This window comes from Scomber japonicus, chromosome 9 (assembly GCF_027409825.1).
Source record: "Scomber japonicus isolate fScoJap1 chromosome 9, fScoJap1.pri, whole genome shotgun sequence".
NCBI classification, from domain to species: domain Eukaryota; kingdom Metazoa; phylum Chordata; class Actinopteri; order Scombriformes; family Scombridae; genus Scomber; species Scomber japonicus.
In genome coordinates, this window is record NC_070586.1 from 15,327,645 (window position 1) to 15,340,883 (window position 13,239).

The 13,239-nt window shown below is 38.0% G+C and overlaps 3 protein-coding genes across 3 annotated transcripts; 1 reads left to right on the forward strand and 2 right to left on the reverse strand.

The window, feature by feature from the left end:
* Positions 1-221: 221 nt before the first annotated feature.
* mrpl40 (mitochondrial ribosomal protein L40) lies at positions 222-2,710 on the forward strand. The gene is made up of 5 exons (XM_053325344.1): positions 222-380; positions 727-810; positions 968-1,123; positions 2,012-2,093; positions 2,214-2,710. Exons 1-5 carry the CDS (start codon positions 319-321, stop codon positions 2,442-2,444), a joined length of 615 nt encoding a protein of 204 aa, XP_053181319.1. The 5' UTR covers positions 222-318; the 3' UTR covers positions 2,445-2,710.
* Positions 2,711-3,367: 657 nt separating this feature from the next.
* On the reverse strand, positions 3,368-6,127 carry c9h22orf39 (chromosome 9 C22orf39 homolog). The gene is made up of 3 exons (XM_053325701.1): positions 6,062-6,127; positions 4,131-4,298; positions 3,368-3,913 (listed from the first exon to the last, which is right to left on the reverse strand). Exons 1-3 carry the CDS (start codon positions 6,089-6,091, stop codon positions 3,782-3,784), a joined length of 330 nt encoding a protein of 109 aa, XP_053181676.1. The 5' UTR covers positions 6,092-6,127; the 3' UTR covers positions 3,368-3,781.
* Positions 6,128-7,312: 1,185 nt separating this feature from the next.
* ufd1l (ubiquitin recognition factor in ER associated degradation 1) lies at positions 7,313-11,913 on the reverse strand. Its single transcript, XM_053325106.1, has 12 exons — positions 11,800-11,913; positions 11,456-11,588; positions 10,921-10,953; positions 10,706-10,827; positions 10,295-10,425; positions 10,146-10,218; positions 9,645-9,713; positions 9,480-9,548; positions 9,350-9,400; positions 9,182-9,270; positions 8,228-8,312; positions 7,313-7,865 (listed from the first exon to the last, which is right to left on the reverse strand). The coding sequence occupies exons 1-12, from the start codon at positions 11,821-11,823 to the stop codon at positions 7,791-7,793; spliced, it is 954 nt and encodes a 317-aa protein (XP_053181081.1). The 5' UTR covers positions 11,824-11,913; the 3' UTR covers positions 7,313-7,790.
* Between the last annotated feature and the right edge of the window lie 1,326 nt (positions 11,914-13,239).

Here is a 13,239-nt window from a genome sequence, read left to right on the forward strand (position 1 = left end):
AATATTACATATAAGCAGTAAAATCAACATATTTTATTCTAATTATTTTATTTAAAATTTTGAACACCTCACATTGTTCTTCTTTTATTATAGTATGTGTGAATAATGCAAGATTTCACGCCGTATATTATTTTTCAGCGCAAATAAAATACACGAAAGTGCGGCGACGTCATCCCTCTGCGTAACGTAAACGTGTGTTCACCATAGACTGTATCAAGCCGTCAAAGGAGGGCACAAGCGACGTGATTTTGACTATATGTGAACATTTATGTCCTTCTGAGTATGAGATTTCACTGAAATAAAACACACAGTGTAAACATGTCTGTGGCTTTATCGCGCTGCCTCTGCAGAGTTTTATCCCGTCAACCCTCTGCTTCTAGGTGAGTGTCTCAGCTGGCTAACATGAAGCTAACAGTGAAGGTTATCCACTAGATGTGTTTACTCAAGTGATACTCTACTTAAGTACAATTTTGATGAACTTGTACTTTACCTGAGGGCTTCTGTTTTACAATACTTTTATATTTCCACTTTGCTACTTTTAACAGCTTAATCTACTATTCCGGTGAAGACTTGACACAGTGGATAATATAACAAGCTTATAAAATACAACACATTGTTAAAGATGAAACCAGTGGTTTACAACCTTTTAGGCTTTTCACGTCTTACAAAAAGCAGCAGGTGGCATGTTTTGACCTTGTATTCTGTTTGTTGTGTCTTGTTTTGCAGGTTTGTGTTGGGAGAAAATCACCATGCTGTTCAGAGTCCTTGGTTTGCACCAGCGATGACACTGAAGACATCTGCTCCTCTGAGGTATGATAAACTACTGATGAGACAATAGTCAAATTTTGTTCAGAAAATTGTATCCAGTTTAAATTCCCAGTGCAAGTATTCTACCAGCTCTATTTGAAAACATACCTTGCCTTTGAACGTGTGCACTTAAAGGAGTTCTTTGTGTTTTTTTTTTAAGAGCGGAGCCCAAAAAGAAGAAGAAAGTGGACCCCAAAAGGGAGCAGGCAATAAGAGACAGGCTGAAGAAAAAGCTGAAGAAGCTGGAAAAGGTTCCACCTGAGCTCATCCCGATAGAGGACTTCATCACTTCATCCCAATGCTTGGACGAAACAAGGTGCAGTTCATTTCACATTGACAAGTGACTATGTTAGATTTTTAGTTGATACATTGTTAACTTATGCAGCACTGTCAGGAAGCAGTGTGCAAAATTAATGAAAGAAATCCCTGCACACCTGAGTAGTTGCAGGTATGTTGGAGGAAAGTGCAATCAAAAAATGCAGAAATCTCCCACACACTGTCTCACTCACTGCTGTTTGTTTTATTAAGTAACGTTTTAAATCACCTAAATTGTTCTAGTGTCAAATTTTTAAAATTTCATTGATTCATTCTTGGACATGGGTTTAGAGATGGATGTGACACAAAAACAAGATTGCAGTCCTAATAACTGTTCATACAGTAGCTTTAAAAGCAGTGTTTTGCCATTAAGACTCCCAGATATTGAAGAAGGTTCACTACTTTTCAAATCTGTCTTAAAACAACAGACAGGGGCTCCTATGAACATTGAAAGAGGTTTTCCTCTCTGTAATCATTCCTCCTGTTCATACTGGCTATTACAAGATCCCCTTCAAATATGCGTTCAACTTAAGCACATTTGTGGCTAAAATCAACAGTGTGTCCACAGACATTTTGTGCATAAACGCATTTAAATGTTTATCTGAAGCTTAAATAAGGTTTCAGCAGTCTGGGTTAGTCATGTACAGTAGATATCTGCCACATTTACAGCCTTTTTCAGCCTCTTTGTGTTTCCCTGTTGAGCTACAGTGGAGGTATATCAGCAAAAAGAGGAATTTTGGCACTAAGACTGTAATGTTGACAGATATCTACTTGATTGGAAAAACTTTATGCATCATTTGTCTTTGACTTACTGTATCTTTGTTCTTTCCTTGCTATTATGATACCTGCAGAACTGAAAGTACTATAAAATGTTTAATTTCTTACAAAGGCAACGCTCCGCACCAAAGCTGTCGTTTGATGAAAGTGAAGGTCGAGCCCTGCTGCTGAAGGAGTGGTCTCGATACAAACAGGTGACCACTTACTATTTGCAGATATGCTTAAATGGAAAATATTGCCTCTGACCTCTGCACTCCATTACATCAGTTTCTCGGTCTCCATTTGTCGGGTTCACCAGTGTTTTGTTCTTGCAGGAGCAGCACATGGCTGAAATGCAGGCTGTTGAACTTGCTCTGAAGGCACAGAGGGAGGCTCTGGAGGAGCTGAAAATCGAGTCTGAGGGGCTGTACCAAGCAGCCCTCAAACCAGACCTCCAACTCTTTCCTTTCACTCATGAAGGTCCCACCTACACACCGCCAAAGACCAAGTTTGAGGCACCGGAGGGGAAGTACAACGACACCACTAAAGTCTACACCCAGCAGTGATGGACACGGTGCAGCTCGTGTGTGTGTGTATTGTTTTTTGTTGTTGAGTCCATGACACACCGTTTGAACAGCCTGCAGGTGTGAAAGACTTTCATAGACATAAATCTTCTTTTTGAACTAACAGTATGAGGCTTGCAATCATTTCAGCTCCTTTGTGTGTGTCGGATGCAAGAACTCTCATGCATATTGTTTTTTCCACATTCATGCCCCTGTATAAAAACTTGAAAGTAATCTGATATTAAAATGTACATTTTTTATGAATTCAACTTGTTCAAAATTATTTAAAACTTGCTACTAAATAATAAATCCAAACTGAATCACATGAAAGCATAAAACTGATGCACAACTCTATGGGGTGAAACTTTCAATTATATTAATGTATCGATACTAATATATATTGTAATATACTCATCACAGGAGTATCCACAGCTTTATAAACATGATGTTCACAGAGCTGCAACAATTACTCAAATAATTGCCAGCTATTAAAATTGGAAAATATTTTGTAAATTACTTTTGAGTCATTCTGCAAAAGGGAACTTACGAATTTTGATTCCAGTTTCTCAAATGTGAGTATTTTCTTGTTTCTTTAGTCTTCTGTGATAGTAAATGGATTATGTTTATGTTGTAGACTGTTAGTTAGGACAAAACAAGACATCTGGATCTTGGATTTTGGGAAACAGTTATCATGTGTTACCATTTCTGACCAAACCATACCTCTTTCTGCACCAAACAAATAACCAATGAATTAAAGAAAATAATCAATAATAATAATAATAGTGAAAATAATCTTTAGGTAATGCTAATGAGACTACTAACATCCTTATCAGAGGTCAGCTTTCCTATTGATGCCAACAAAAGCTGTGGTGCATTTTTTAAATTTAACCCACATTAAAACAGTGATTGGCGAATCCTTCATTATTTGGATGAATTATGGAATTTATTAATCACATGACTCGACCCAGTATAGCTTCTTCTTTACCCAAAACATTTAGGCACAGTGCAGTCTGTGCTTCAGTCTACACAAACAATGAAGAGTTAAATAGTTTATGACTGGAACAACACTTCCTTCACAGAGACCATCCTGTAATTCACTGGATGAAAAGCGGCTGTCATCTTCATGTCTGGCCACTGGATGCTTTCACCACTTTTTATTACTTTACACAGATCTGAGTACAGCTTGAGAAGGCCGCGAGTGTCGACCAGTCTCTCTCGAGTACATGTGGCTCTTCAGGGTTTAGTTATGTCCATGAAGTGAAATACAGTACATCCTGAATCTCCGTTTAATTTTGCTTTGGCCGCCACGGAGCAAAGACGGCAGGATAAAGTGTGACGGTTCAAGAGTCCTGAGGTTTTTCTTGGTTCAGGGGAAGGTGCCAGTCTCTGGGAGGGTCTTGCCTCAGCTGCCACACGGGGGTGAACTTCCTCTGCTCTGCCACTCTGTCCCTTTCACTATTCTGCAATGCTTCCTATAACACAGACACAGAAGAAAAGACTACTGAGTTCACTGGTTTCATTTAGAATAGCATTAAAAAGTCTGGTCTTAAAACAAGACAAAGTTGTACCTTTAGTCTTCTGTGATAGTAAATGGATTATGTTTATGTTGTAGACTGTTAGTTAGGACAAAACAAGACATCTGGATCTTGGATTTTGGGAAACAGTTATCATGTGTTATCAAAGTTGTACCTTGGCCTCAGTGTTTTTGTATTTCTCCCACTCTTTGCAGCTGTTGTAGTCCTCTTTCCACTGACGGCAGGATGGGGAGGTACCGTAAGTGTAGTAGTTGTGGAAACGGTTCCACAAACTCTTGCAGTGCCTGAATTCACTCCAATAGTCATCACAGGCCCGGGGCGGCTATATGGGGAGACAGAGGTGGTGTCATCACTAATGTAACTGAAACATGTTCATTTCCCCTTCCCTGGATATATCTGATGTCCTAATAGGGCCACACAAATGAAAATAAGAGTTCAACCTGGTGTGTGTGCACAACTTGTACCAATGGCTGTAGTTTTAGAGGTGAGGTTGTGTTAAAAAAACTCCATAACCGTAGACTCTATATACTCCATTATTGTTTAAACATTTTGCAACAATTGTCCATGTAGTACACACACATCCAGAATAAGAAAGCAAGTACTGGATCAAATAACTAAATCTGTAACAGCAGAAACTGCAGCTCCCAATGCAGGTGATTTAATAGGATATCACAAGTGATGTGCCGAGCCTTCTGCCCTTTTTAAGGCTTGAAACGTCACACACTAACAAGCTTGAAGAAGAGCAGATGGCTTGAACCATCACTGGTGATATCCTATTAAATTACACCTGCATTGGGAGCTGCAGTGTGCAGACCTTTTTCTGCTGTTACAATAATTGTCCTCCATAATGATGCAGTGTGCTTTTTCTTTTAATCTTAAAAGGGGAAGAGCATTTTAAAATTTATATTAGATTATTGCACAATTCATACACAAATGCATATTTTGCTAAACAAAGCCTGTGTAATTCTTAAAGGAAAATGTCAATCATTATTATTTAGTTACTGAGTCGTCCACTAAGAAGGTTTCTGTTATTTTATGCTGCCACATGTATCTTGTATATGTGTAATGTATCTTGTGATGATTGTTAACTCTCACATGCTGTTAATATTCTGACCCTTCGCAGTATCCCCTCATAATTAGTGTCTATACCTGCACCACAAATCTAACTGTATTCATGTACACCTGATCAGTTATTAATAAATGGGTGATTAATCCTTAATGAAGCTTTCAAAGAGCACATTCACAATCACACCATATTATGGTCCATCATGAGCCTAAAACCAGAGAACAAAACAGCCATCATGACTTGTTATTGAATGTGAAGGATGCCTCACCATTTTTGCAAACTCCAATAAAATGTCAGGATAAAAGACAGGAGTTCAGGGTCTATTTAATGCTCTCAAATGAAAAAAATGGTCAAAGTCTGTCTGTGACACTATGTATAAAAGATAAAAATGTGTATCAGGCACACAAAAGATATTTACATTTTTGTATATTCTGGTCATAACATTTCAGGCATTCTCAAATGTAACAAAATGGGTCAAATTTGATCTGTAACACTAAGTATAAAAGATACAAATGTTTAGATATTTACACTTATGCATATTCTGGTTCACTTCAGGGAAGGCCATACATTTGCAGGCTTTAAGTAAATCATTTCGGATGTATTAATGCTCTCCAATGTGAGAAAATGTGTCTAATTTAAGTATGTAAGGGTTAAATAATACATGTAAAAATGTCAGATAAAGGTTACTTCATACTTTAATACTAAAATGTAGCATAATAGGACGAGAATAACATGTCTGGGGTTGTCAAAGATGCAGTACGTTTTACAGAAGTCTACATTGATTTATTTTTACACTTTAAAGGAAAGCATGACTGACTAGATGTGCTCGACCTGTCTCATTAACTTTGTTAAGGTTATATTGACCATTTAGCAACGCTAGCTAATCACCTTGCTGACTGACAAACCTGTTTTCTTTCAGATGTGGCACTCTACCGTCTATCAATACATACATAGATGAGTTGAATCGGAACATCTTTATAAAAAACGTAATTTATAATGTAATTTATTTGATACTTTACCCTCCAGTGTAGTTTTTCTGGCTGCTCCATTGCTAACTGTATACTATCCTGAACGCGTTATTTTCCCCACCCGCATTCTGTGAAGACCCGCCCAGCTCAGCCGCTGATTGGCTGTGATCATGATAGCCTTTAAACTAAACAAATCATCTCACTCCTCAGGGCTAAAATTAACCAATTTAACCAACGACAGCAACGTATACTAGCCAGTCAGAGGCAGAGGAAGGCGGACCTTCGCAAGTGATTAAAAAAGGCAACCTGAACCAGGAGTACTTCCGGCTTCATTTCTGTTTTTTTCAAAGTATTTAAACTAAAATAACAAGATTTTTTCACTAATAGAAATGCAACAAAACATCCCATTTGTTGCTTTCTTGTGGTAACCATAGTTATTTTAAATGTTTTAAAACGTAAAATACATATAGAAAGAGATACACCTGTTTGAAGATAAATCATTCTTGGCTTTTACATCCAGATTTGTGGGATTCAGTTAATTTATTGTATAAAGTACTAATTATTTAATATAACTTCAAATTGTATCTGTTCCATGACACTTACTGTAATAAGACTTATATATTTCTGCAACGTGGCTTGCCCAAATTCATATTAGGTACATAGATTTCTTTAAGGACAGGTGCAAAGTTTTCTTTTTAAATCTGTCTTTAAACAACAATGTGCCCAAATGAACACTGAAAGAGGTTTTTCTCACTGTAATCATTCCTCCTGTTCATGCTGGCTATTAAAATATCTCCTTCAAATGTTCTTTGAGTGTAAGTGATGGGGGACACCTGGACCAAAAATCCATGATCTACATGGATAATTCAGATACTGAAGCTTCATTTAAGCTTCAGATAAACTTTTAAATACATTTTGTACAGGAGGACTGTGGATTTTGTCCTCCTTACTTAAATTGTAATTCCATCATGAAGGGATCTTCTAATGGTCAGCATGAACAGGATGATTGATTATGGCAAGAATTAATTATAATATATTGATCACCTAACTGTAGTTTTAAAGACAGAAATTGTGACTCTGTCCATTAACTCAGTTCAAGAAAACTTTAATCAATGAATATGGAAATATTATTATATCATCATGGTCTCTTATTCTTTTCCATTGTGTAGTTAATTTACAGCACCACTCAAAAGTTTGGACACATCTTCTCATCCATTTGAATGAGAAAGTTTGTCCAAACTTTTGACTGGTCCTGTAAATGTTTGAATATTACCACATTAAAAAAAACACACTTTCAGCTACTTTACATTTCAAAACACAGTCCTTTATTTGTCTATAAATAAACCAAAGGGAAAAAACTTGCATTTTCCTATAACTCAGAAAAAAAATCTTCAACCACAAAATTATTTTCATTATTAATAGAAACTTAAGTATAGAGCTATTATTGCTCCCATTTTATCATTACAATGGGACTCAGGGTAACAGAATATTTGGAGGAGATTGCAAAGAAGTGAACAACATTTCAAATCTGATATCAAAACAACAATTCTTCACATCTTGGTGATGAACTGTAGTGATGCATGGTATACACACCGAGCTCAGTTTCTGCTGCCAGAGCTTTAATAAAATATAATCTCACCTCAACAGCACAACTGCAAATTCAAAAGGGACAAAGACACAGAAGCCCTATGCATCTGATGGGCAGTTTACTTTGCTGTTGTAGGTGATGACAGATATGGTGGGTCTGTGCACGCAAGTTGGTCTCTCCATTTGGGATTCTTCAAGGCTTTCTGCCCTTCTTGCGTAGCGACTGTCCTTCTCCAGAGAAAGCGATGAATCTGTTCAGGGCATCATCCTGACAGGATTAAAAGAGTTTTTAAAAACAGTGACAATTAGAAAAGTTCAACATGAGCCTTAAATATAGAAAACTGATTTAAAGACTGCTGGTCAAAGTCAAAATAAAAACTGCCGCGCAGGTGATCGAGTGGTTAGCGCGCATGTCACATATGCAGCCGACCCCAGTTCGAATCCCGGCCGGAGGTCCTTTGCTGCATATCACACCCCCCTCCTCTCTCCTGTTTCCTGTCTGTCTACTGTTAAATAAAGGCGTCTGTGCCAAAAAAATCTTTAACAAAAAAAAGGTCAAAATAAAATCTAGTTTAGTTACAGCAAATACACCCTGACTGAGCAACTAACAAAATCATTCACAGTACTTACATCATCAATAAATTTCCTGGGCTGAGGCTTCGAGTTTCTGATGAAGGTGATCCTGCCCATTTTGAATTCATAGTTGGGAATGCCTCTGTGTGATGAAAGATTAGAAGTCAAAATTTATTACCAAACATACTTTTAGATGTGGTTCACCTTTCTGCTGTTAATGATGTCTAAAATGGCTTTGTGTGTGTTAATTGGTAATAAAGATGGAACAGGTGATACTGAGGGCCTTCACACACTGTGCCATTTTGACCATTTCAAAACCTGAATGTTCACATTGTGAGGTGAAAAAAAAGACAAAATGTTGACACATCCCTGCTTGTCGGTTAGTCTGTTGTCACATTGTGCATGTAGTTGAATGCCCAGGTGACAAAGTAGCTGGATAATCAAACTGAATAGCAATTTCTTTTTCTCCTCATCATCTATTTGAATAACTTAAAACATTTTGGACAGGACTAAGAACAGACTGATTGTGCTCTGTGACACAAAAAAGAGCAACATTTGGACACTGAAAAGCAAAGTGCAATTTTAGGCCTGGAGAAATCTAAATTAGGAAAATTTAAATGTTGTGAATCTGTTCTTAGCTTGTCAGAGGCACAGTTACTGTTTCCAGACGTTTTTTCCAGAAATGTGACCTTGAATGACGTCGTACAAAGTCACAACTAAAAGTGACAATTTCTCACACTGTAGGAACATTGTCACAGTGTCCACCACAGTGCATTAGCTGCCACTCAGCCACACTGTGTCATAATGTATGACTAAATTTAGCTCACCAGCCAATTGAAGATTTTGTCCTGTTAGAGTCCTATCTAATGAAGTCAAAGTACACAGTGTTTGTATTAACCTTACAATTAAGCACACTTATCATTTTGAATGATTAAACCTCTGTGGAGTTATAATCTTTCATTTGCAGGCCACTTCATGTCCACATGCATCAAATACTGAACATATTTTAACCTTTTGATGTCGCTCAGGGCGAGAGGAGCGGGGCTGGGCTCGATCCCTTTCGTTTTACCATCCAAGCGGTTGCCAGAGCCAGTGAAAGCCTGTCAGAAACAGATTAGAAGTTAATCAGCACTCATGAAGACATTACTGAGCCTCTCACCCACATCAACAATCACTCACTCTGAATCCTGTGTCCATATCAGCGTAACTGCTGGGATCTGGTTCTTCCTCCTGAGGAGAAAAGAGAGATTTGTCAAAGTGTTCAGAGTGCTCAAAGATTTTACAGGTGCCTTTTAAGTTAGACACTTACCGTTGGTTCTTCCTGGTGCTGAGGTCGTCTTTCAGGCTCCTTGTAGCCCAGTGGAGCATCAAAATCCACCTGAGAATCAGAGTGAGTCACAAAAACCCAATTAAAGAACCCAAGTGAATAACTGACTGATTTTTAATATAGCAAGTAACATATGGAGGGACTTACATTCATATCGCACTCAATGATGGATACTGCTTTATCTGGCTTGGTCTCCATTACTCTCAGCTCATAGATCTGAAACATATCCATTGGTCTTATTAGCAGCCAGGCTTAAAAAGAAAATCATACACAGAAACATCTTATTGTTGCCCAGAGGTGCCCATTTCAGAGTTGCTATAATCCTTATTTATTTATTCATTTAAGGACTGCTTCGTCCTCCTTTTCATCTCCATCTTTTTCTCTTTCAGTCATGAACACAGACACAAACACACTCATAACACACGTGTCCTCCACATTCGTTCTTGGCAGCAATAAGTGGTTTGCACTTTTCTAATACTCACTGTTATTACTGTTATGATATATCCATTAACTTTAGTATTATTATTATTTGTTATGTTTGTTTGTTGTGGTGGGTTTTGTCTGCTTCTTGTCATGTTACCTCACTTCGTGCCTCATCCTCTGTATTTATGTATTTTGTGTCACTTTGTACAAAAGAAAAAGTCTCACCTTTTCATTGTAGTTGATCGCGATGACGTCACCAGTTGTCAAGCAGGCAAAGTTTCTCAAAGCATTCTCCAGCCTGAAAACAGGGGGAAACATATTTCAACAGTTCATTTAAACACAAACGTTTAATGTCCCCAGTTGATATATCTTACACTGCTTTGGGGTTTGTGATGTCCAGGAAGTCGGGGCTCTGTGGCTGGAACTTTGAGTAAGTGGCCACCATAAGGTTAACACTTTCCACTTGGACCAGACCACCTTCCTCCAGCAGCAGATTCTGCATCATCTGAAAGGAGGAATACATACAGAGTGGCTTTTAAAGTTGTGGGAAGAATGAATTGACAATAAAAAGTCAAACTTCACTCACAATACAAATCATATAGTTAAATTTAAACTTCGATTCTCTCAGAAATTCAACATCTTTTTCATTAACTACTTTTTACTTGAACTCCTATTTACTCCTCTCATATTTATGTAAAGTAACTTTTAAAAAATATACTCCACTCCTGGTGACAGCAGTAACATCTCTCTTCCTTGGACATTAACATTCAACGTGTGTTTCTCACCCAGTGTGGCAGGTAGCAGATTCCCTCGTCTGCCACAAACTCCAGGACACCGCAGTGCGTCATTCTGTCTGAGTTCTTGTTGGTCAGCTTGAACAGCATCGGATAGGTGATGTTAAGTCTGCCTGTACACGAGGAAGACACAGAAAGGTAAGAATCATGTAGGAAGTACATACATGAAGCAGTATGAAGAGGTGCTTCATTTAACTTGCACTTACTGAGCTGGTCCAGAGCGGAAGGAGGCATAATTACTAAAAGGAAAGAGACAATTAGTCGATACATTAATAAGGAATAAGCTCTCATAAATATCTTCTCTGTCAAGACACATTTACAGTCTTCAAATTCCTTTTTTGTTTCCTTGTTGAGAGACTTTGGGGCTAATAAGACTTTGATCTGAAAGATATCTCCTTGATTTGAGCTATTTGGGTGGCTGAAGCTTCATATGAGCCTCAAATATACTTTTTTTCTATTAATTTCACCTTTTTCATTTTGTACTTACATTATCATCACTTACATTGTAAGTGTATTATGAGGGGATCTTCTAATGATCAGTATGTACACAGAGGGAATGATCAGAGCGAGAAACAAACATCAGTGTTTACATGATAACCTGACTCTTGTTTTTTAGTCATACTTTATATTTTCTGGGTTTTAGATAATTACAGTTATATTTCTTGGGTTTGGCTTAAATGTTTACATATTCAACTGGCAGTGTTTGGACTTTTAAGGGCATCACTGAGTATAAATACTGACTTTTGCCTCCTTTCTCCACGTCGGAGCGGTCATTGGGACCAGCCAGCATGGACACCGAGTAGCATCGGTACTGAGTGGAGAACCGATTCTGGAAACCACGGGACATCGGGTGGTCGAATACGTGGAAGGAAAACTGTGGAAAAGGCCCCAAAAATCCTGTTAATAAAGTAACCAACTTGGACCATGAGTTGGCAGCGTTTCCCATCATGACAGGGCATCTTTCTGCTGCTGTCGTGTTGTTGTTAGCTGCTGCTAAGTTAGCTCAACTGCTCCGATTACGGTTTGTTTTCGGTATAAATGTGTCGTCAGCGACGGACAAAAGCAAAAACAGAGCGCATACTCACCATGTCGATATCTCGAGCTGACATAAGGCCTGAATTGAGATGTTTGATTGTATTTCACTGGTTTAAAAAATGCATATGTGCTGTAGATTTCCACTGTTGTCTTCCGCTTCTTCCGGAAGTGTACGAGCTGACAGACGGAAGTGACGACATGGCAGAGGCCAATTGAAACGACATTCTGTAGTACTTAAGCAGATGTGTTTGTAGTTCTACATCAAATGTTGTTTTTGTTACTTGTAGTGGTAGAAGAAGTAAAAGTATCAATCCCACAATGTAAAAATATTTTATTATAAGTAAATACCTTCATTTAAAATCATATTCAAAGGATAATTTCACAATTTTTAGCAGTCAAGCCCTCAAATGAACATTTAACTCGTTTTATATTGCTGTGATCATTCCTCCTGTTCATACTGGCCATAAGAAGATCCCTTCATAATGTACTTTAATAATGCAGAGTCATTTATGAGTTCATCATTGATATTTTGAGGTGTTAAGAGTCTTTGGAGTACTCAAAAATGTAAAATATGTGTGTATATACAATGGTAAATTGGCTTATATAGCACTTTTCTAGTCTTTTGACCACTCACACTACATGTCACATTCATCCATTCACACACCATTGACACAGCCATCGGGAGCAGTTTGGGGTTAAGTGTTTTAACCCAAGGGTACATCATCGACATGTGGACTGGGGGAGCTGGGAATCAAACCTCCAATTGGTGGACAACTGCTCTATCTACCGAGCCCCAGCCTAATCATTGGAAAACTTGATCTGCTGCAGAGGGTCCTGTAATACGATCCAAAGCGCCATGAAAGCTACCAAATGTGAATTGTAGTGACATTATTTTATCAACTGCTGTTTCTAAGATCAAAAAAGAAACAGGACTGTACCTGCCCTGACATCCTCAGGGTTACTTAACAGAAAGTTCCTCCAGAGCCACAAAAGACATTATACAACAGTGTTCACAGGCTGATAAATAGTCCTCATTAGTAGTAAACAGACTTTCATATGTAAAATAAGTGAAGCTCCAGTTTAATTCCAATGAATGACGTATGAGTTTATATACACCATGAATAAACCAAAAAAAGTCAATGCTCCAGCAACACTTATAGTATGGAAAAACTTTATTAATAGACCAACCGAGTAGTATTTAAATAAGGTATTTAAAAAGCAGAAAACATTTTTAAGAAGTAGAAAAGTATATATATATACAAAAATAATCAATAATAGTAGTACCAGTATCAGTCAATGGGTAACCTACCCAGGTGGTTTGTCCCAGACAGGCAGGAAGGCAAGGGGAATATCGAATAATGGCATGGGTTTTCTGGTTCATGGACCAAATATGGTGTCACCCATGCCACAAATGGACATGACCCTGATTGATAAAGGCCACAGGCTGAAACACGTTGGTCTATTAATAAAGTTGTTCTATACTACCAGTG